This window comes from Rhincodon typus, chromosome 25 (genome assembly GCF_021869965.1).
Source record: "Rhincodon typus isolate 14 chromosome 25, sRhiTyp1.1, whole genome shotgun sequence".
NCBI classification, from domain to species: Eukaryota; Metazoa; Chordata; class Chondrichthyes; order Orectolobiformes; family Rhincodontidae; genus Rhincodon; species Rhincodon typus.
In genome coordinates, this window is record NC_063356.1 from 6,132,174 (window position 1) to 6,154,915 (window position 22,742).

Consider the following 22,742-nt stretch of genomic DNA (forward strand, 5'->3'; position numbering starts at 1 on the left):
GGCAGAGGGTCTTGGTTTAACATATTGTCTGAAAGACAGCACCTCAATGCAGAACTTCTACAGTTTTGCAGTGAGAATATCATCTGGATCATGTGCTCGTATGCCTGGAGTTTAAGTTGGACCAACATCCTCCTGACTTGGAGACAGGTTAGCCAGATGTGAACCACACTCTGGGGCTGTGTAAGTCCAGGGCCTCTGTGATTGTCTAGGTGGGTGCTGTTAACAAGTCATGTCACAGCTTCTGTGTCATGTGTTGACTTAATATGAGTGCATTCATGTGTTTAACCCAGGAGTGTTTTGAAACTCTCAGGACAGAATGGGAAGAAGTGTCTTATACATCTGGGATTATGGTATCTCATCATGGAGTGAACCCTTGTGTTCCTTCTAATATCCACAGTCTCGCCTGTGGTCACTTAGGGTGATGAAGCAGAGCTGTTGTTCTCCTTTTGTTCCCCTTGTACATTTTGGAACGGCAATGAGACACTTTGCTCAATGATTCTATATGCAACTTTTGGATTCTGGCTTCAGACTTTACCAGGCTCTGAATCAGTGGTGGCACAGTAATGGGGAAGGCACAGCTGGGTAATAATGGGCAAGGCTGAACCTCCAACCCCATTTGTCAAAGTGAAATGTAGCCCTTTCTTAATTCTTGGCACAGCCTTTTTAGTTCTCCCAGCAACTAGCTTTGTCCTCTCACGCTGTGGAAATGGAAAGTGCACGCTCAGATCCCTGTCTTAGTCTTGTCCTTGATGACACTGTCTCCAATGGTAGTACAGCAATCCTTAAAGGGACGTCACGACTTTTTTAGTTGCCGTAGGAGGACCCTTTCGATTCCCTTTTACGAAAGCTCTCGGAGTTTGACGCGGCTACATCTACAGACGCAACCAGAGCTGTAATCGTTCAAAAAAGTTCAATTACTTTTCATTTTCATAAAACTTCTTATCAGAACAATAAAGATGAGTTGGTTCAGGTCAGCAATTTCCAGTGGCACTCTGGAACATGTCAAAGGATCATTGCAGGGAACCAAAATGTTGTTTAACAAAAAGCAAATGATGCAGCAGCTATTTTTTTTCAGTTTTTTTTCCACCTGTTTTTATAGTGAATTATTTGAGGGTCGAAATAAGTTGCCAGCTGATGATGTTGTACTATATCAAGACTTGTACTTTCTGTTAGAAAAGTGGAAGAGAGTTAAATTCAGTTGAATTCCTAAAGGTAGAACGGAACCAGAGCTTTACCCACACTTGTGCCTTCAGCAGGGTCTGATCTGTAATGTAGACTTGTTGGAAATCAATGGCCGTTGAACTGTGATATCACAGCCCCTTTGCTTGCCTGATTTTGATGAGCCAGCCAGAGCTGGTCAGACCCTATGGGTAATGTGAGGCCTCAGAATATCTTATCCCTGAGCAGCTGCATTGAAAGTGAGTGAAGTAAGTTTTATTTTATATTTGTTTGTGGAATTTGGGCATCACTGGCTAGGCCAGCATTTATTGCCCATCCCTAATTGCCCAGAGGGCAGGTAAGAGTCAATCATTGCTGTGGGTCTGGAGTTGTATGTAGGCCAGACCAGGTGAGGATGGTAGTTTCCTTCCCTAAAGGGCATTAGTGATCAAGATGAATCTTTTTGACAATAGTGAATTTCCTGATTTTTTTTTTATTGAATTCAAATTTCACTGTTTACCACGGTGGAATTTGAACCCATGTCCCCAGAACATTAATCTGGGGTTCTAGATTAGTAGTGCAGTAACTTTATTGCATCCCTCAGATTTAGAATAGTTATCTAAGTTTAAGATGTTGCTGAGCCTTCTTGAGCAGGAAGATCCCATGTGCAATCCTTGGTGATGACCTGTTTAGATTTTTCCAGTTTAAGAATATTATAGATGGTAGGGTTGACCGTGGATGTTTGTTTGATTCATACATGTAGAACCCCAGCTTAGTGAGTTAACAATAACTAAGGATACATTCACCAATATCCTTTGATGAGCATTGGTGACACTTGAATGCCAACAAGAATCTATTGATTCCTCTTTTGAACTGAATTCACCAATTTATATGTAACATATCATGAATATTAACACAATTATTTCTTTCAACCAGAGGGATCAGTATGCTCCAGTTAAGTAGATCGAACATATCCCTTCATAAAGCCTGAGTGAGTAGCTTGACAAATTTCCTGATCCAGTCATGTTGGCTGGAAACTCTTCCCACAGACTTGACCATTGTCCCTTGTTCAGCTTACATGAATCCCCACTTCTGGTTCTGAATGTTTCGATATCATGAAATGATCAAATCAATTCTTTCTGGTGAATACGTTGGATTTGTAGAAATTATAAAATTTCAATGAAATAAATATATATATATATAAAATATATATATTTTCTGAAAAGAATTTGAGCCCAACCTCAAGGGAAACTGATATTATTTGGTTTGGCAAAACATGTAGACAATCAAAGAAAGTGGCTATTTTTGTTGACTATTTGAATTAAAGTATATATATATATGTAAACTACAGGCTCAGAATGTTTTTATTTCCAAGAGATATGAAATATAAAACAAGATTTCACCTTTGTTTTTGGAGACACTTTACAATCGTGCCTTTAATAGACAAATGCACACAACACGGTTGTTCATTTTATGCAACCAGCTCTGTTCCTTTGCACCTGGCCCTATGCAATATCCACAAAGCAACAACATCCAAGAGACTTGAGCTTTGTAAGTACTGCAAGTAAGTACAATCAACAGTCCCAAACACAATTAACATTATCTTGAACTAACAATGATACAATCTATTGCCACATGATTCCCGGTTTCACTTCCAAGTTTAAAAATATCAAAAACCTTCCAGTAAGTTAACATCAACTGATTCACCTGCAATATATGTTCTATTTCTATCCACACAAATGGGCTTCGATAGAAGACAAAATACACTTTGCAACTGATGATACTTATTTTCTCATTTTAAATTGAAACTAACCGTGTTTACAGATGCCCCGTGTGAAGCAAATAACAGGAGAGCAAAATACTGCAGACAGTAAAAAACCCAAGACACAACATGTTTTTATTTTTCAGAGGCTACCTTTTAGTTTTCAGTTTTTATTCTCATTAGCTCATTTATTAGGTGAGACAGTGGCATAGTAGCGTCATTTTCTGCATTTATGTTGCTGTATACATAAGAACATTAAAAAAAATTCTGGCCCATTGATCCTGCTCTGCCACTCAATAAGATCATGGCTGATGTTTTTGTGGGCTCAGCTCCACTTACGCTCCCACTCACCACAACCTTTAATTCCTGTACTATTCAAAAACCTACCTTTGCCTTAAAAACGTTCAATGAGATCATCTCAACTGCTTCACTGGGCAGGGAATTCCACAGATTCAGAACCTTTTGGGCAAAGAGGTTCCTCCTCAACTCAGTCCTAAATCTGCTCCTCCTTATTTTGAGGCTATGCCCCCTAGTTCCAGTTTCACCTGCCAGGGGAAACAACCTCCCTGCTTCTATCTTATTTATTCCCTTCATAATTTTATGTGTTTCTATAAGGTCTTCTCTCTTTGCTCTAAATTCCAATGAGTATAGTCCCAGTCTACTCAATCTCTCCCCATAAGCCAACCCACTCAATTCTGAAATCAACCTAGTGAATCTCCACTGCACCCACTCCAGTGCCAGTACAAACTTTCTCGAGTAAGGAGACCAAAACTACACACTGTACTCCCGACGTGGTCTCACCAGGACCCTATACAGCTGCAGCATAACCTCCCCATTTTTAAACTCCATCCCCCTAGCAATGAAGGACAATATTCCATTTGCTTTCTGAATTACCTGCTGCATCTGCACATAGTTGGACTCGCACAGAAGCAGTATTAGAAGACTTCAGCAGTATCCTCCATAATTATCATTCTTCCATTAAATTTAAAACTAAAAAATGCAAGAAAAAACATTGATGCCACAGTTTTTAAATTAGCATTAAGAAAACAGTCACAAGTTATCCACAAACATTTTTTTCAAAATAACCGCCACACTTCTATAACCAAAAAAATCAACATCCTTAACATGGAGATAATAGGAACTGCCGATGCTGGAGAATCTGAGATAACGAGGTGTAGAGCTGGATGAACACAGCAGGCCAGGCAGCATCAGAGGATTAGGAAAGCTGATGTTTTGGGTCTGTGCCCTTCTTCAGAAATGGGGGAGGGGAAGGGGACTCTGGAATAAATAGAGAGGGGCGGGGGGAGGCGATGATGGAAGGTGGGTAAAGGAGCAGATAGATGGAGAGAAGACGGACAGGTCAAGGAGGCAGGGATGGAGCCAGTAAAGGTGAGTGTAGGTAGGGAGTTGGGATGGGGGTTGGTCAATTGAGGGAAGACGGACAGGTCAAGGAGGTGGGGATGACGTTGGTAGGTAGGAGGTGGGCGTGGGGGTTGGTCAGTGAGGTGGGAGGAGTGGATAGGTGGGGGAAAAGATGCTAACATTGCATTTTCCTCCCTAACCGCCAACTGAACCTGCTTAAGCTTCAGAGAATCCTGAACTAGGACTCTTGTGTTCCTTTGTGCTTCAGATTTCTGAAGCCTTTCCCCATTTAGAAAATAGTCTATGCTTCTATTATTCCTACCAAAGTGCATGACCCAACACTTTATTACATTGTATTCAGATGCCTTGTCCCTACATTCTGGAATACCCTCCCTAAACATTTCTGCCTCTCTTCCTCCTTTAAGACACTCTTTAAAACCTATGTCTTCGGCCAACATTTTGCACGTCGTTTTATGAGATTCAGTGTCTAATTACAATTCTCCTGTGAAGTGCCTGGGGCGTTTTATTATCTTAATCATAGAATCGTAGAATCCCTACAATACAGAAAGAGGCCATTGGGCCCATTGAGTCCATACTGGCCCTCTGAAGAGCATCCCAATCAGACCCAACCCCCCGCTTTATCCCTGTAACCTTGCATTTCCCATGGCTAACCCACCTAACCTGCACATCCCTGGACACTGCAGGGCAGCTTAGCATGGCCAGTCTATCCAACCTGAACATCCTATCATGCTTTAGAAATAACAATTATTATTATTTTTGCTGGTAATTGTGTGATCATGTGAATATTCATTCCTAGTTCCCTCTTGTGTATGCACAGCATTTTCCAATTCTCACTGAAAGGTAGGCCTTTTAAAAATATATTTGGATTATATTTGCACATTTGAATCAATGTACTGCAATCATTCAGTTTATCTCAAAAGTGGTTCGGCCAGTATCAGGGAAAATAATAAAAAGCGAAAGAACTTTGATCACTGGACTCGAAACTCTGATTTCTCTTCACAGATGCTGCCAGAGCTGATGAGCTTTTCCAGCAATTTCTGCTTTTGTGTTGTGAAAATAATCCCATTTTGCGGTTCCCACACTCTTTCCCAGCCCTATGTCCCTCTGCATTCTGTTTGGAAACAGGAACTTGTCAAGGTGGATGAGGTTACTTGCTGTTGGTCTCCTGCACAAATAATCCTGCTGCCATAACAACGAAAAGCAACTAGTATGCTGGCCTTTATCACAAGGGGATTTGAATACAAGGGTAAAAAATGCATTATATTATTTGTAAAGAATTGTGGTGAGACTTCACCTTGAGTACTGTGTAGAATTTCCCCTACCTAAGGAAGAATATACTTGCCGTAGAGTAAGGTTCATCAGACTAATTATAGTGTCATAGAGTCATATAGCACAGAAACAAACCCTTCAGTCCAACCAGTCCACACCGACCATGCTTCCAAACTAAACTAGTCCCACCTGTCTGCATTTGACTCATATCCCTCCAAACCTTTCCTATTCATGAACTTATCCAAAGTTGTACCTATACCTACATCCACCACTTTCTCTGGCAGTTCATCCCTGTAGTGATTGGAATGTGCTCAGCCAGGTGGATTTCATAAAATGTGAGTTCCCTGATTGTACCAGGTTATCGGCCCCAATCAGGGAGCCCTGGCAGACAGGTATAAATGGAGTGTCAGAGGTTCTGCTCACTCTTATGAGAAGAGATTGAGGAGATGGGGACCACATTGTCTAAAGTTTAGCAGAGTGAGAGACAATCTCTTTAAAACAAGCAAAATTCTCAAAAGGGCTCGAGATTGTAGATGGAAAAGATGTCTTCCCTGGCTGGGACAGAGTCCAGAACCCAGCAGACACTAGACACTCAGAAGAATGGGCAAGCCATTTAGGGCTGAGATAAGAAGGAATTTCTTTACTCTCGGGAGAGTAAATCCTTTGAATTCTAAACCCTCCAGTCTATAGGAACTCAGTCATTGAGCATGATCATGATAAATCTTCAAGGGGTATGATGGATAGTATGGGGAGATGATACTAAGGTAGATGTTCATAAAATCCTTACGGTGTGGAAGCAGGCCATTTGACCCATCAGGTACATACTGACCTGCACCTAACTTGCACAACCCTGGATACTAGGGACAATTTGGCCTGGTTAATCCACCTAACCTGAATATCTTTGGACTGTGATAGGAAACCAGAGCACCCAGAGGAAACCCAAGCAGACACGGGGAGATGTGCAAACGCCACACAGCCACCCGAGGGTTGAATCAAACCCGGATCCCTGGTGCTGCGAGTATCAGTGCCAACCACTAAGCCATCCTGCGTCATGACCTAAAACCATGGAGCAGACCAAAGGGGCTGAATGGCCTCCAACTCCTGAATTCTTACACTGCCTCCACTGTGAGTTGGAATGGGTCTTTTTTCTACATAGCTCACTGAGAGACTGCAATCATTAGCAATAGTTAATGTTTCTCTTCTGGCACCAGATGGTACCATGAGGTCCTGCAGGAGTCAAACTATTTTTGAAAGAAAATAAAATTACATCTGTAGGTCAGAAAAGGACACACTTGTATTTTTGATTTGTGCCTAGGACGGTGCAGTGTTTATGTTTACTGGTCTTGTAATTCCTGCTGAACTAGACTAATTAATCTAGAAGATACCAGTTCAGATCCCACTGCAGCAGCCTTGAGAATTTAATTTTAGTTTTCAAAAAAAAATTATTGCCAATAACACATGACCTTGAAGCTGCAGGATTGTTGTTTAAAATCCATAACTGGTTCCCCAAAGCCCTTTAGGGTAAATAATACTGCCACATTTATCCAAACTGACACACATATGAACTCAGTCTCATGAATAGGAAGGGTTTAGAGGGATGAAGGCCAAATACTGGCAAATGGGAGTCGATTTATTTCGGATATCTGGTTGGCCTAGACGAGTTGGACAGAAGAGTCTGTTTCTGTGCTGTACATCTCTATGACTCTATGTCTCCAAATATGGTTGTCTCTAAAGTGACTTACTGAACAACATAGTTACACCAAATCGCTTCCAACAGTTCTACCAGCTCCTCTCAGGACAAGCAACAATACCCACACTCTGAAAATATTTTTAAAATGAAGTCTGGATGTCATCGGGCCATAGCGTCATTGAGATGTACAGCATTGGAACAAACTGACCAACGCGTCCATGACAACTAGCTATCCTAACATAATCTAGTCCCATTTGCTAGCATTTGGCCCATATCCTTCTAAACCCTTCCTATTCATATACCCATCCAGATGCCTTTTAAATGTTATAATTGTACCAGCCGCCACCACTTCCTCTGGCAGCTCATTCCATACATGTGCCACCTTCTGTGTGAAAAGGTTGCCCTTTAGGTCCCTTTTAAATCTTTCCCTGCTCATATTAAACCTATGCCCTCTAGTTTTGGAAGGGAGACTGAAGATTAAATAGTTTCTAGTAGAATATCAGATAAGACAAAACAGCAAACAGTACAAATACAATGAAAATGAATTCTATGACCACAGACCATTACTGGGTTTAATCTATCCACTATTACACTGGAGAAAATTTCTATTCATCCAGAACCGACCGAGCTACAGTGAGCAGCAATACATCAATTCAGGATCAAAAACAGAAATTGCTGGAGAAACTTAACAGGTGTAGCAGCATCTATGGAGAGAAAGCAGAGTTAACATTTCGTGTCCAGTGACCCTTCTTCGAAATGTTAATGCTGCTTTCTCTCCACAGATGCTGCCAGACCTGCTGAGTTTCCCAGTAATTTCTGTTTCTGTTTCAGATCTTCAGTACCCACAGTTCTTTGTTCCATGTTATTTCAGGATGGTGTGTGACTTGCCTGTGGTTGTGCTCCAATTCAGCTACTGCCCTCGTCCTTCTAGGTGGTGGCTAGGTGTGGGTTTGGAAGGTGCTGCCGAAGGAACCCTGGGGTATTGTTGCAGTGTATCTTGTACACACTGCTGCTTCTGAGTGTCAGTGGAGGCTACATCAGGAAAAATCAGCACTGGTTGAAAAATAGAAACTTACAGCATAGAAACAAGCCATTCACTCCATCAAGAATGTACATGTTTTTCCTTCATTGGAGCCAAATGTCCTGGAATGAAGGTGGGATTGGATAAGAAAAGTTAATAATAGGCAGACCCTCAGCTTATCTGGAGCCCAGTTAAGTGCTTTGCTTCCAAAAAAGTAGTTTTGTTCTTGTGTAAGCGCACCAACACACTGAATTTACCATCTAATTTTCTTAACACTTACTCCAGTCATTGTTGTGTATAACTTTAAGTGAACGCAAATATCATTTTGCAGGCCAGTGGGCAGCATTGCATGTGAGGGCATGTAAAACAAAACAGCTTGCATTTGTGTCGCAACTTTCACAAACACAGGATGTGCTAAAGTCCTCTGTCAATGAAGTATTTTGTGATGTATAGTCTCTGTTGGAACTGTGGGAGCTGACTTACACACAGCAAGTTCCCCCCATTGATGAGATAAACAGGCTGGCTGAGCATCGAGTTTAAGACCATAAGATCATAAGACATAGGAGCAGAAATTAGGCCATTTGGCCCATCGAGTCTGCTCCGCCATTCAATCATGGCTGATAAGTTCCTCAACCCCATTCTCCTGCTTTCACCCCGTAACCCTTGATCCCCTTGATAATCAAGAACCTATCTGTCTCAGTCTTAAATGTACTCAATGACCTGGCCTCCACAGCCTTCTGTAGCAGTGAATTCCACAGATTCACCACTCTCTGGCTGAAGAAGTTTCTCCTTATCTCCTTTCTAAAATGCCTTCCCTTTACTCTAAGGCTGTGCCCTTGGGTCCTAGTCTCTCCTACCAATGGAAGCATCTTCCCAACATCCACTCTGCCCAGCCCATTCAGTATTCTGTAAGTTTCAATTAGATCCCCCCTCATCCTTCTAAACTCCAATGAGTATAGTCCCAGAGTTTGTGCCTAGTTTGTGACCTGGCAGCTTCAGTGGACTCATGGCGATGAGTCATGAGTCATAGAATCCCTACACTGTGGAAGCAGGGCATTTAGCTCATTGAATGCACACTGACCCTCTGAAGGTTGTCCCACTCAGACCCATTCCCCCTGCCCTATCCTTGCATCTCCCATGGAGAATCCACCTAGCCCGTACGTACCTGAACACTACAGACAATTTAGTACAGCCAATCTACCTAACCTGCACATTTTTGGACTGTGGGAGGAAACCCACACAGACACGGGCAGAATGTGCAAACTCCACACAGACAGTTGCCCGAGGGTGGAATCGAACCTGTATCCCTGGCGCTGTGAGGCAGCAGTGTTAACCACTGAGCCACCGTGCCACCCAGTTGGAGACAAGATGGCACTGAAGAATGGCCACAGGATTCCAGCAATGGTGGGGTGGCTCCATGTCATGGTTGGACCATGTGTATGTGACAGCGGAGATGGTGACGGCCTGGCGGTAATGGTGTGTGGGGACTCACGCACCTGAGTTTTCGCAGACTGAGGGATGGACTTTTGTGGCTTAGTTTCTCTGGCGGCCGGGATTCATGGTGGAAGTGGGAGACTGATCTGGACAGTACCTTTTCTTTTAGCTGTTCCTTTTACTTCTGCTTCTGTTTTAACCCTGTCTTTTGTATACAAAGATAGCACTGGAGCATGGCGATTTTGTACACTTTTCACTGTACTCCTGACAATAAAATCAAAATCTGTTCTGATCATAGTAGCTGAGGGATATACTGGTCAGGTTTCAAGGACACCTCCCTTATTCTACTTCCAGGTAGTATAGAAACATTGAATCCCTACAGTGTGGAAACAGGCCCGTCGGCCCAACAAGTCCACACCAACCCATCCCCCTTTAACCCCCCTAATCTAGGCATCCCTTGAACACTATGGGCAATTTAGCATAGCCAATCCACCTAACCTGCACATCTTTGGATTGTGGGAGGAATCTGGAGCAAACCCATGCAGACACGGGGAGAATGTGCAAACTCGACAGAGACAGTCATCCAAGGGTGGAATCAAAGCCGGGTCCCTGGTGCTGTGAGGCAGCAGTGTTAACCACTGAGCCACCGTGCCACCCTAAGTAGTAGCATGGCGATCTTTACCATCCACTTGCAAAAATAGACAAGGCCTCAAATGGACATTAGATGGCACCTGCTTCAGAGTGGCGCTCCCTCAGTACTGCATCGGAGTGTCTGAGTAAATTACACAGTCAGGCCTATGGAGTGGGTCTCAGCTCCCACAATTTTCAGACATGATCGGAGATTTGTGCATTGGTTGGGCCTGTACTCATTCGAAGAACCTTACTGAAACACACAAGGTTCTTATGGGACTCAACAGGAGCAGGCCCTGGGAGAAGGCTAGAATACAAGGGCAGGGATGTAATGTTGAGGCTGCATAAGGTTCTGGCCAGCCCAGATTTGGAATATTGTGAGCAGTTTTGGGACATATATCTAAGAAAGGATGTGCTGGCATTGGAAGGAGTCCGGAGGAGGTTTACAATAATGGTCCTGGGGATGAAGGACTTGTCATGAGGAGTGGTTGAGGACTCTGGGTCTGTACTTAGAGTTTAGAAGGATGAAGGGGATCTAATTGAAACTTATAGAATACTGAAAGGCCTGAATAGAGTGAATGTGGAGAAGATGTTTCCACTAGTGGGAGATACTAAGACCTGAGGGCACAGCCTCAGAGTGAAGGAACAACTCTTTAGAAGCATAGAAAATATGTGCATGAATAGGCCATTTGGACCTTCAAGCCTGCACCACCATTCAATATGATCATGACCAATCACCCAATTTCAGTATCCCACTCCCGCTTTCTCTCCATACCCCTTAATCCCTATAGCCGCAAGGGCTACATCCGGCTCCCTCTTGAATCTATCTAATGAACCAGCCCCAACAGCTTCCTGTGGAGAGAATTCCACAGGTTCACAACTCTGAATGAAGAAATTCTTCCTCATATGATCATAGAGTCATACAGGATGGAAACAGATCCTTGCTGCAGTGTTCTAGTGAAGCTCAGGGCAAGCTGGAAGAAAAACACCTCATTTTCTGCTTGGGGACCCTGCAGCACCCCCGGACTCAATATCGAGTTCAATAATTTTAGGGCCTAAACTCTCCCATGTCCTAGCCCCCTAGCCCACACACCAGGCCACGTTATCACATAGCCTGCCATTACACACCATCTGTTGTTAGTTACTAACAGTCTCCATTAACAGGTATTCACCCTCCCAGCCGGATTGTTATCAATTCCTTCGTCTACCCAACTGCTCTTCTCTCTCTCTTTGGGCTCTATCCTATCGATTACTCCCTACACCATCCCCCTCCCTATTTTCTGCATATAAACTGACATTTTCCCAGCTACCATCAGTTCTGAGGAAGGGTCACTGGACCCGAAATGTTAACTCTGATTTTCCCTTCACAGATGCTGCCAGACCTGCTGAGGGATATGGGCTAAGTGCAGACAAGTGGAACTAGTTTAGTTTGGGATTATGGTTGGCATGGACTGGTTGGCCTAAAAGGGCTGTCTCTTTATGAAGCTATGACTATAATGAACTGCAGAAACTGAAGATCTGAAACAAAAACAGAAACTGCTGGAGAAACTCAGCAGGTCAGGCAGCATCTATGGGCCCGAAATGTTAACTCTGATTTTTTCTTCACAGATGCTGCCAGACCTGCTCAGTTTTTCCAGCAACTTCTGTTTTTGTCCCTCCAAACATTTCTTATTCATGTACTAATCTAAATGTCTTTTAAATGTTGTAACTGAACCTGTATCCACCACTTCCTCTGGCAGTTCATTCCACACATGAACCACTCTGTTTAAAACAAAAGCCCCTCACGTCTTTTCTAAATCTTTCTCCTCACACATTAAAAATATGCCTCCTAGTCTTGAAATCCTCACCGTAGGGAAAAGACACCCACCATTCACCTTATCAATACCCTCATTGTTTTACAAACCTCTAAGGTTACATCTCAACTTCTTACACTCCAGTGAAGAAACTTTCAGACTATCCAGCCTCTCCTTATAACTCAAACCCTTTTATTCTATTTTATTTTAACGAATGTTTGAATTTTTACTCTACAGGGCTGTCAAGGCTGGGTCGTTAAGTATATTCAAGGCAGAGACAGAGATTTTTAATCAGGAAGGGAATCAAGAGTTATAGAGAAAAGGCAGGAAAATGGAGTTGAGGATTATCAAATCAGTCATGATTCTATTGAATGGCAGAGCAAACTGAATGGGATGAACGGCCTTCATCTGCTCTGATATCTTACGGTCCAAGGAAGTATTTCAATATGAAGGCAGTGTAGTGTCTTCAGGAAGAGCTCAATTGGATTGATATAATGAGAAGTTGGCTTTGGAAGGTTAGAAAAGGCAGGTTTGGATGGGAGTGCTAGGGCAAAGGTGAAGGAATTGATACATTGGGATGGAGGGCCACCATGAAAAGGTTCCCTTGGAAAAGTTGTGACCCAATGATTTGGATTGGAAACTTGGCAATGTGAAGGAATAAGATGAAACAGTCTAAAACATCTTCATTGCACCCAATCTTGGGATCAAAGGCCAAACTTATATAAAAAAGATGGAAGCAAATAGTTTTTCATAATATCTTTAATATATATATATTAACTAACATTTCCTTTGTTGTCAGAACACAAGGCACATCCTGAATCCAGTGCACTGATTAATCAGCTGATTAAGTCCAACTGTTGAAAAACAACCAATCAACTTTCATAAAGAACATTTTTAAATAACAAAACACATAAAGCATCTCCTTTTCAGTCTACAAGGCAAAAAAAAAAGAAATATCAACTTTCTGCAACACTGCACAGGTTAACGAATAAAAACAAAAACAGGTTACATTATTTAGAGCAACTTTATATGATTCAAGTGTTACAAAAGATGTTTTTTTTTTACCCCTGGTGGTATTGGCGTATTACTTGACAATAGAATCAACCTGTGCAGAGATATTATTACACACCTCTGGAGCAGGTCAGACTTCAACCTGAGCCTCCAGGCTCAGAGGTAGGAACATTACTGATGTGCCAGAAGAGCCTACAGCTAACTGTTACCACTACATAGCAACTCTTCCAGCTAGCTTATTGTGCCGCGAGTGAGGCAGCTAGTGACTAATAAATTAGTTGTAGATCTCAACCCTTAAAAAGACAAAGACTTGTCAAAATGCTTCACTGCCACTGAAATGCTCTTAAAGTGCAGTCACTGTTGTAATATAGAAAATGCAGCACACAATTAGTGCGATTACGGGCAGATATTTGTGGGTCATTTTGAAGGTGTTGATTGAGGGAGAAATGTTAATCCAGAACACCAAGGAGAACTCCCCTGCTCTTCTTTGAAAATAGGGGCAAGTAGAAGATCCTGTGGCATTAAAAGGGAAAAGAAAGCTTCATCTTCTGTAATACAATTGACTTTGTGCTAAAAAGTCAGAAAGCAGCCTGTCTTCTGGCTCAGAGGTAAGGGCACTATCACTGAGGCATGAGTGACAATGGGAAGCGGGGCTCAAATAACCACTCCTTCATTGATCAAACGTCTATAAATGAATATTTTCGCGCATTTTTCAGTGATGTTAGTCTGCGAGCATGGTTGGATGAGCAACAGCAAGGTCCCTTTTCCTCAAGGCTCAGACAAGACAAGAATATACACAGGAGAATATAATTAAAGGCAAACTTGGTCCCACAGATCTTGTAACCTCAGCTAAAGGGTCAGATTATGTAGGTCATACCAATAGCATGCATTCCATATTCATTTACTGTCCTGTTGGTGCCAGGGAATACGCTGCTGCTTCAATGTATTGTCATATTATTGGCTTATAGAACAATTACAGCTCAGAAAGAGACCATTTAATCCATCGAGTCCTTACTATTTCCCTTGCAGGACTAATTTTCAGCCCTTTCCCTTTAATTCTGCATATTTCCTCCCTCGGAAGCCTTATTAATTTCCTCGGAAAACCACGTCTCAGATTTCCATTCTCAGCCCATTTCTGAGATGAGGGAGAGATGACTGATCTTGGATTAGTAACATGATAAAGAAAATTAGAGATTTCCTCTGATCCCAGTGCCAATGTAATCCTCAAAGGATTTCAAATGAATGGGTTTCTATTTGATATTTAGGGTGGGGAGGGGCATTCAGGGATATTAAATAATCCATCAGTAGCTTTTTTTACTTTATTCATTCACAGGAGGAGGGTGTTGCTGGCTAGGCCAACATTTATTGTCCATCCCTAATATCTGATCTTCTCCTTTAACTCCATTATCTTGTCCAAGCTTCTGATTTTCTTAGTTTCAAAACACTACTGATGTCAGACTTGAGTATGCTCATAGACTCATCGATAGTACCTTCCAACTCTAGGGCTGAATGGCCTCCTGCTCCTATTTCTTAAGTTCTCCTGGTATCTTTGCAAATACTCCTCCCTCTACCCATCATGGTAAAATTAACTGAAGTCACCTGTGCTGTACACCAAATAGTTGCTTCAATCTTCACATTACAACAGTGATTACAGTTCTTTGTGTATCCAAGTATAAGTCTTTCCTTTTCATCTTTCTAGCCCCCATTGTGAGAATGGAAGGAAACCAACACGCAAATACTTAACAGACTTGCCAGAAATTCCTCTCTCTGCTATAACATTGGACTCATCATCCAGAACGTGGTTGCTCAAATCCCACCATGGCAAGAAATTGGATGTAGCAACTCTGGTAAAGGCTGATTTGAGACTATTCGGAAAAGAGCAAGCATAGAAATTGCTGCAAAAACCCAAAGCACAAATAGTCTTCGGGAAAGGGAACCTGCAACAACAACCAGATTAGTTCAGTTGCAGGTTGTTGTTGGCAAAGCTGATATTTATTGCCAATTCCAAGATTCACTGGAGAAAGAAGTGGCAGTGGGCCTTAATCTTGGAATGCTGTCGTCTCTGTGGTGGGGGGGCATCTACAATAGTTAAGTCTCAAGGAATTGAAACAACATCTCACCACGACCAGCATGACTAGCTCAGCAAAACAGATGGACAAAGAATGTCATCTTGCAAATCTCCATCACTCTCTCAAAGAGATAAAAATACATTTAAGCTGTAACAGAGTTACAGACCCCTTTAACTTCAACTGTCTTCTGTGAAGAAATACAGAAAGAGGAACTTCAGGCTAATGCATTAAGATTTTGTACATTGCATCTACTTTAAGAACCTTCATTTTTACCATTAATGAAATTGTAACTATAATGTTCCAAGTTCTCACTCTATTGATATTTGGCAATATTTTTTAAACAAAAGAAGAGGATTAAGCAAGAAAGATCATTTACCTGATAGAATCAAGTGTGTGTGTGTTTTTTAAAAAACAGTTCTACTTAAAAAAAAGACATGAAGCAGTTAATTCAGGTTCCACATGATTATTAAGGTGATCTCTGGTACATTATACCTTCAATGTCCATTCTCTTAGGAAGATTATTGCAGCCACATCAATTAGTGAGACGCATCAGTTAAAACAGAAGTATAGACAAAAGCGACCTTGCCACTTCTCAAATAGGCGATTTAACGCAGTAATGTCCATTGTTAAAGCCTGTACTGGCATTCAGTCTATTCCAATATTGCATTGAATCTGTTCAGAACTACTGCACATTACAGTGGCCGGTCGCTTGCTAAACCTCAGCTCTGGTATGAAAACTTTGACTCCTCTATCGTGCCTGTTTTCGAAGGTGCTGAAAAAACAAAGACAATGAGATTTGAATATGAGTAGCAGCTCTTTCTGCCCCAGAACATATTGACAAAACACAGTGTGGAAAATCAACAGAGTAAAAGCATAATATGTGAACATACAAATTATGACGGGTAAACCACTCAGCCCCTCCAGGCTACTGTATCATTCAATAAAACCGAGGCTGATTGTGGCTCAATCACAGATTTGATTGTGCCTTCAACTCTACGTTCTCACCTGCCTTCAATAGCCATTGACTCCCTTGTTAGTCAAGAATCTATCTCGTTCTACTGTAAAAATATTCAATGACCACCACCTCTACAAATGTTGGGGAGGAGAAGTCCAAAGTTTCACAGATCTCAAAAGCAAAAGTCCTCATCCGCACCTTAAATAGAAGGCCCTGTATTCGTTAAACAGTGTCCCTATTCTAGTGACATCTTGGCTCAGCACTCTTCATGAATCCCAAAGAGATCTACCCTGGTTATACCCTCTTCCACCCTCTTCTATCAGGCAGAAGATACAAAATTTTGAAAACACGTACCAACAGATTCAAGAACAGCTTCTTCCCCGCTGTTATCAGACTTATGAATGGACCTCTCATACATTTGAGATGATCTTCCTCTGCAACTTCTCTGTAGCTGTAACAGAATTCTCAATTCTGTTCTATTACCCTGATGTACTTACATACTATAGTATTTATCTGGTTAGCAAGCAAAATAATACTTTTCACTGAAATTTGGTATGTAAGGGAGAGTGGATTTTTTGGTTAGGGATAACATTACGGCTGTACTAAGGGAGGACATTCCTGGGAGATTATCCAGTGGAGTTATATAGGCGGAACTGAGAAGTAAGAAAGGGATGATCACCTTGTTGGAATTGTATTATAGGCCCCTCAATACTCAGTGGAAAATTGAGAAGCAAATATGTAAGGAGATCTCAAATATCTGTTAGAATAATAGAGTTATAATGGTAAGGGATTTTAACTTTCCAAACATAGACTGGGACTGTCACAGTGTTAATGGCTTGGATGGGGAGAAATTTGTTAATTGTTTACAAGAAAACATTTTTATTCAATATGTGGATGCATCCACTAGAGAAGGAGCAATATGTGTCTGTGTGGGTTTCCTCTGGGTGCTCTGGTTTCCTCCCACAGTCCAAAGGTGTGCAGGTTAGGTGGATTGGCCATGCTAAATTGCCATTAGTGTCCAGGTTAGGTGATTAACCATGGGAAATACAGAGTTAGGGTAGGGGGTGAGTCTGGGTGGGATGGTCTTTAGAGTGGACTTGTTGGGCTGAATGGCCTGTTTCCACACTGTAGCGATTCTATGAAATTCTATACTTAACCTTCTTTTGGGAAATAAGGCAGAGCAAGTGACTGAGATGTCAGTGGGGGAGCACTTTGGGGCAAGTGATCATAATTCTTTCAGTTTTAAAATGGTTATGGAAAAAGATAGAACTGATCGAAAAGTTTAAGTTCTAAATTGGAGTAAGGCCAATTTTGATAGTATCAGACAGAATCTTTCAGAAGTTGATCGGGGGAGGCTATTCACAGGTAAAGGGATGGTTGGGAAGTGGGAGGCTTTTAAGAATGAGATAATGAGAGTTCAGAGAGTTCCTGTTAGTGTGAAGGGCAAGGCTGGTAGGTGTGTGGAATGCTGGATGACTAGAGAAATTGAGGCTTTGGTCAAGAAAAGGAGGGAAATGTTAGCTATAGACAAGTGGGATCGAGTGAATCCCTACAGGAGTATGAGGGCAGGAGGAGTTGCTTAAGAGAGAAATCAGGAGGGCAAAAAGGGGACATGAGATAGCTTTGGCAAATAGAGTTAAGGAGAATTTAAAGAGATTCTATAAACACATTAAGGGCAAAAGAGTAACTAGGGAGAGAATAGGGCCTCTTAAAGATCAATGTGGCTGTCTATGTGTGGAATCACAAGAGATGGGTGAGATACTAAACAAATATTTTGCATAAGAATTTACTGTGGAGAAGGATATGGAAGTTAGGGAGCTTGGGGAAATAAACAGTGACATCTTGAAAAGAGTTCATATTACAGAATAGGTAGTGCTGGAGGTTTGAAAACACATTGGTAGATAAATGCCTGGGACCTGATCAGGTGTTTCCCAGAACTTTGTGGGAAGCTAGGGAAGAGATCGATGGGCCCCTTGCATCATCGACAGCCACAGGTGAGGCGCTGGAAGACTGGAGGTTGACTAATGTGGTGCATTATTTAAGAAAGGCTACAAGGAAAAGACAGGGAACTACAGGTTGATGAGCCTTACATCAGTGGTAGGTAAGTTGTTGGAGGGGATTCTGAGGGACAGGACATTTGGAAAGGCACGGACTGATGAGGGATGGTCAACATGGCTCTGTGCATGGGAAATCTCACTAACTTGACTGAGTTTTTCGAAGAGGTGACAAAGAAGGTTGATGAAGGCAGAACGGTAGACATTGTCTATGTGGACTTCAGCAAAGTGTTCGACAAGGTTCCGCATGGTAGACTTGTTGGTAAGGTTAGATCACATGGGATCCAGGGGGAGCTAGCCAATTGGTTTCAAAATTGGTTTGAAGATAGGAGAAAGAGTGTTGCTCTTTGGACTGGAGGCCTATGACCTGCAGCGTGCCACAAGGATCGGTGTTAGGCTCACTGCTTTTCGTCATTTATACAAATGATTTGGATTTGAATACAGGAGGTACGGTTAGTAGCTTTGCAGATGACATCAAAATAGGTGATGTAGTGGACAGTGAAGAAAGTTATCTCAGAGTACAATGGGACCTTGATCAGATGGGCCGAATAGTAGCAGATGGAGTTAAATTTAGATAAATGTGAGGTGTTGCATTTTGGAAAGGCAAACCAGGCAGGACTTATACAATTAATGGTAGGGCCCTGAGGAGTGTTGCCGAACAAAGAGACCTAAGGATTGAAAGTGGAATCACAGGTGGACAGGGTGGTAAAGAAAACATGTGGCACACTTGCCTTCATTGGTCAGAACATTGAATATAGAAGTTGGGATGTCATGTTGTGACCGTACAGGACGTTGGTGAGGCCACTCCTAGAATACTGCGTACAATTTTGGTCGCCCTTCTATAAGAAGGACGTTGTTAAAACTGAGTAGGTGCAGAAAAAACTTACAAGGATGTTGCTGGGATTGGAGGGTTTGAGCTACAGGGAGAGGCTGAATAGGCTGGGGCTATTTTCCCTGGAGTGTTGAAGTCTGAGAGATGACCTTTTAGAGGTTCATAAAATCATGAGGGGTATGGATAAGGTGAATAGCCAAAGTATTTTTACGAGGGTAGAGAAGTCCAAAACTAGAGGGCATAAGTTTAAGGTGAGAGGGCTAAGATTTAAAAAGGACCTGAGGGGTAACTTTTTCATGCAGAGGGTGGCAAACAATTCGAATCAGCTGCCAGTGGAAGTGGTGGAGGCAGGTACAATTACAACATTTAAAAGGCATCTGGATGGGTATATAAATAGTAAGGGTTCACAGGGATATGGGCCAAATGCTGGAAAATGGGATCAGGTCATACTCGGTTGCGTGGTCAGTGCGGACAAGTTGAACCAAAGGGTCTGTTTCTGTGCTGTATGATTCTGTAAAACAAATCAAATTAGAAAGTATTCTTCACACGAAGAATTATATAAATTTAGAAGCCGTAGCATGGGTTGTCATCTGCCTTGCTTACACAGATACTAAACTATGTTCTGTGAGTGGGTAAGTAGGGGGATTGCAGAATTAGTGGGAATGGGAGTGGGGATGCGGGGCAACTGATCATAACTCCTATGACTTGAGTTTATCCAAAAAGTTGCTCCCATTTCACAGATCTCATCAAGGGAACCTGAGAAAAGGACCCATGAAATTTCCAACCAAGTCTAGATTGGGTACAGGATGTCCCAATGCCAAATTGTTGAACGTGCAAATGTCCCAGTGCAGACAAATTTCTAGGTCAAAATCTAATGTTCTGAAACAAAATTCTTCTCTTGTCTGCTTACCTGCCATGGTCTGATGACTGTGTAATCTGTGCACCAGTAGAAGAACCAGGTAGAAGAGAAGAGCAAGACAGCCAAATGTTAGTCCACACACAAGAAATATATCAGTTTCAGGTGACTGAATAACCTGAAAGGAATCACAATGTGAATTAGTCAGCATGTTGAAAGAATGGTGGTCAGCTAAAATCAGAAGAAGGCCATTTTCAATTTCCATGAGATCGTGGAACTTGGGGCAGTGAACCAGCCCCTGATTGACCTCATGGCGGTGTGTATGACCAGTTGCTGAACGCCTCAACACCAACCCTTTCCTGTCCTCTTTGAAAAGTTGGACATTACCCAGAAGAATCTTCCAGGAGTAAAGTCGGCCTTTCTCCAGCAGCAGCTCCGAAAACATCTCTCCATCTCTCCCAATCACTCTACTCTTTTCTCCATATTCTTTCAAATATTTATCTACCTCCTATTTTCAAGCCCTTACGGGCTCTGTTTCCAATATTATTTCTGGTCGGCCTCCTCATGTCCTAATAGTATTTTGTGTGAAAGAGATTTCTCCTGATCTTCCCTGTTACCCTCTTGGCTTTTAGTGATTATCTCAAAAGTATGAATGACTTCAGCTACATAGAGGGTTCAGAAAAGCAGAATTATTCCCATCAGGGTAGATTGAGGCGTGAAATTATAAAGGGTTCTGGTGGATACGAGGAAACCATTTCCACAGACAAGAGGGTCAGTAACCATACAGATCGATGATGAGTGACAACAGAAACAGGGAGATAGGAGTTTATCTTTTCTACATTCAGTGATAACACACGGGTTTCTGAAGATTCTGGTTCAATTCTCACTTAAGACTCAAAGACATAATGCCATAAGATATCGGAGCAGAATTAATGCATTCAACCCATCGAGTCTGCTGCGCTATTTCATCATATCGAAATGCTTCTCAACCCCATGCTTCTGCATTCTCACCGTAACCTTTGATCCTCTTGCTAATCAAGAACCTATCCATCTCTGTCTGAAAGACACTCAATGATTTGGCCTCCACAGCTCTCTGTGGCAATGAGTTGCATAGATTCACCACCCTCTGGCTGAAGAAATTCCTCCTCATCTCAGTTCTAAAGGGCTGTCCCTTCACACTGTGGCCATTTCTTTGGCTCCTAGTCTCTCCTACTTGTGGAAACATCTTCTCCACACCCACTCTATCCAGGCCTCTCAGTATTCTGTAAATTTTGATCAGAACCCCCTTCACTCTCCTAAGTTCCATCGAGTACAGACCCATGATGTGGAATGCACTAGCTGGCTGTAAGCTGGTGGGAGCAGGTTTAATGGCTTTCAATAGGGAATGAGATAAATTGTGGAAAGCAGAAAAAGTTTAGAGCGTTAGGACAAAGTCAAGGGAGTGGGGCTAACTGGAGGGCTCTGCCAGCAAGGACAGGATGGACCAAATGGCCTTCTTCTGTGCTGTTTGATTCTATATCCTTTCATGAATGATCAATCAACCAGTATAACAGGTTTTTCTCATTTTGCCTTATCAAAGCCCCTCATCATTTTGAACACCTTTGTCAGATCCCATCACCCCTCTATCTCTATTCTACTATAAATCCAGTTTCCAAGTTGGAAAACATCCAATAACAGTTACTCTGATTTCAATAATGGATGTATTAAAGTTATTAAGAAGCCTCCAAAAGCCTTATTCAAATGCTTTTTGCAAATCAATCAATTTTATTTCCTTATGGACGCACATGAATATAAGCTGTTAAATATGTTGGTACAAATTCTATTTTTAGAAAAACAAACATTTACTCACTGATCCAACAAGCATCTGGAGAGCGAACTCACCAATTCCCGCCCCAGTCACCAGTACAGTTGTTGCACATCCTAACAGATGAAGGGAAAAAAGTTTAGTCAACACCTATTCAACTGGCTTCAAGGTATGTAAAAAGTTACAGTATTCTGAGGTATCCTGAATGCTTTCAATCACCTAGAGGAATCAGAGATAAAATCCCTAGACTTCTCTCTCTGATCATACTCAACAATTAATCTCCTGGGAGAGATTAAACAAAACAAGGTCACTTGTGGGGTAACAAAATTCTTGACTAGAATACAAGATGTATAAATTGCACTTCTGGTAAACAAAGCATTGGAGGACTTCAGAAGGATATACAGGCATTGGAGGGAGTGGAAGAGAGTAGATCTATCAGAATGATATTGATACTCCAAGGTTTAATCCTTAGAATTAAATGGTCTAGTTTCATTAAAACCTTCAAGACATTAAGGGGACTAGAGACAGAGAAATAATATCTTCTGGGGAGTCTAGGATCTGGCAACAGAGATTAAAGATTTCAGTCAGGTCTTTTGGGATTGTAATTAGAAAACACTTCTTCACACAAAGGATGGTGGAAAGTTGGAACATTCTTCCACAAATAGCCATCTAAATCAACTGTTAACTTTAAAACAGTGACTGATGAGTTCATTCTCAGGATGTGGGCATTGCAGGCTGGATCATTTGACTAAAGGGCGGTTAACAGTTAACTGCATTGCTGTAGACCGGAAATCACACGTAGGCCAAACCAGGCAAATTTCCTTTCCTAAAGGGCATTATTGACCAACAACAATTGGCAGGGGTTACAAGGTCATCAGGCTAACTTTTTAAGAGTTTGAATTCAAATTTCATCATCTGCCATGGCGAGATATGAGTTCACATGCCCCCACCAAAAGCCTAAATCTCAGATTACTAGCCTAATTCCATGCCTTCAGCAGTCTTTGGGGATATGGAACAAAGG

At 42.0% G+C, this 22,742-nt stretch overlaps 1 protein-coding gene across 1 annotated transcript in view; it reads right to left on the reverse strand.

Annotated features, from left to right (window-relative positions):
* Nucleotides 1-12,883: 12,883 nt before the first annotated feature.
* Nucleotides 12,884-22,742, reverse strand: part of mfsd4aa (major facilitator superfamily domain containing 4Aa) — a 56,696-nt gene continuing 46,837 nt past the window's right edge. The window contains exons 8-10 of the mRNA XM_048612259.1: nt 21,767-21,837; nt 19,972-20,095; nt 12,884-15,992 (exon numbers count right to left, since the gene is read on the reverse strand). Of these exons, the coding sequence (XP_048468216.1) occupies nt 15,940-15,992; nt 19,972-20,095; nt 21,767-21,837 (248 nt within the window). The 3' untranslated portion in view covers nt 12,884-15,939. The remainder of the gene's footprint in view (nt 15,993-19,971; nt 20,096-21,766; nt 21,838-22,742) is intronic.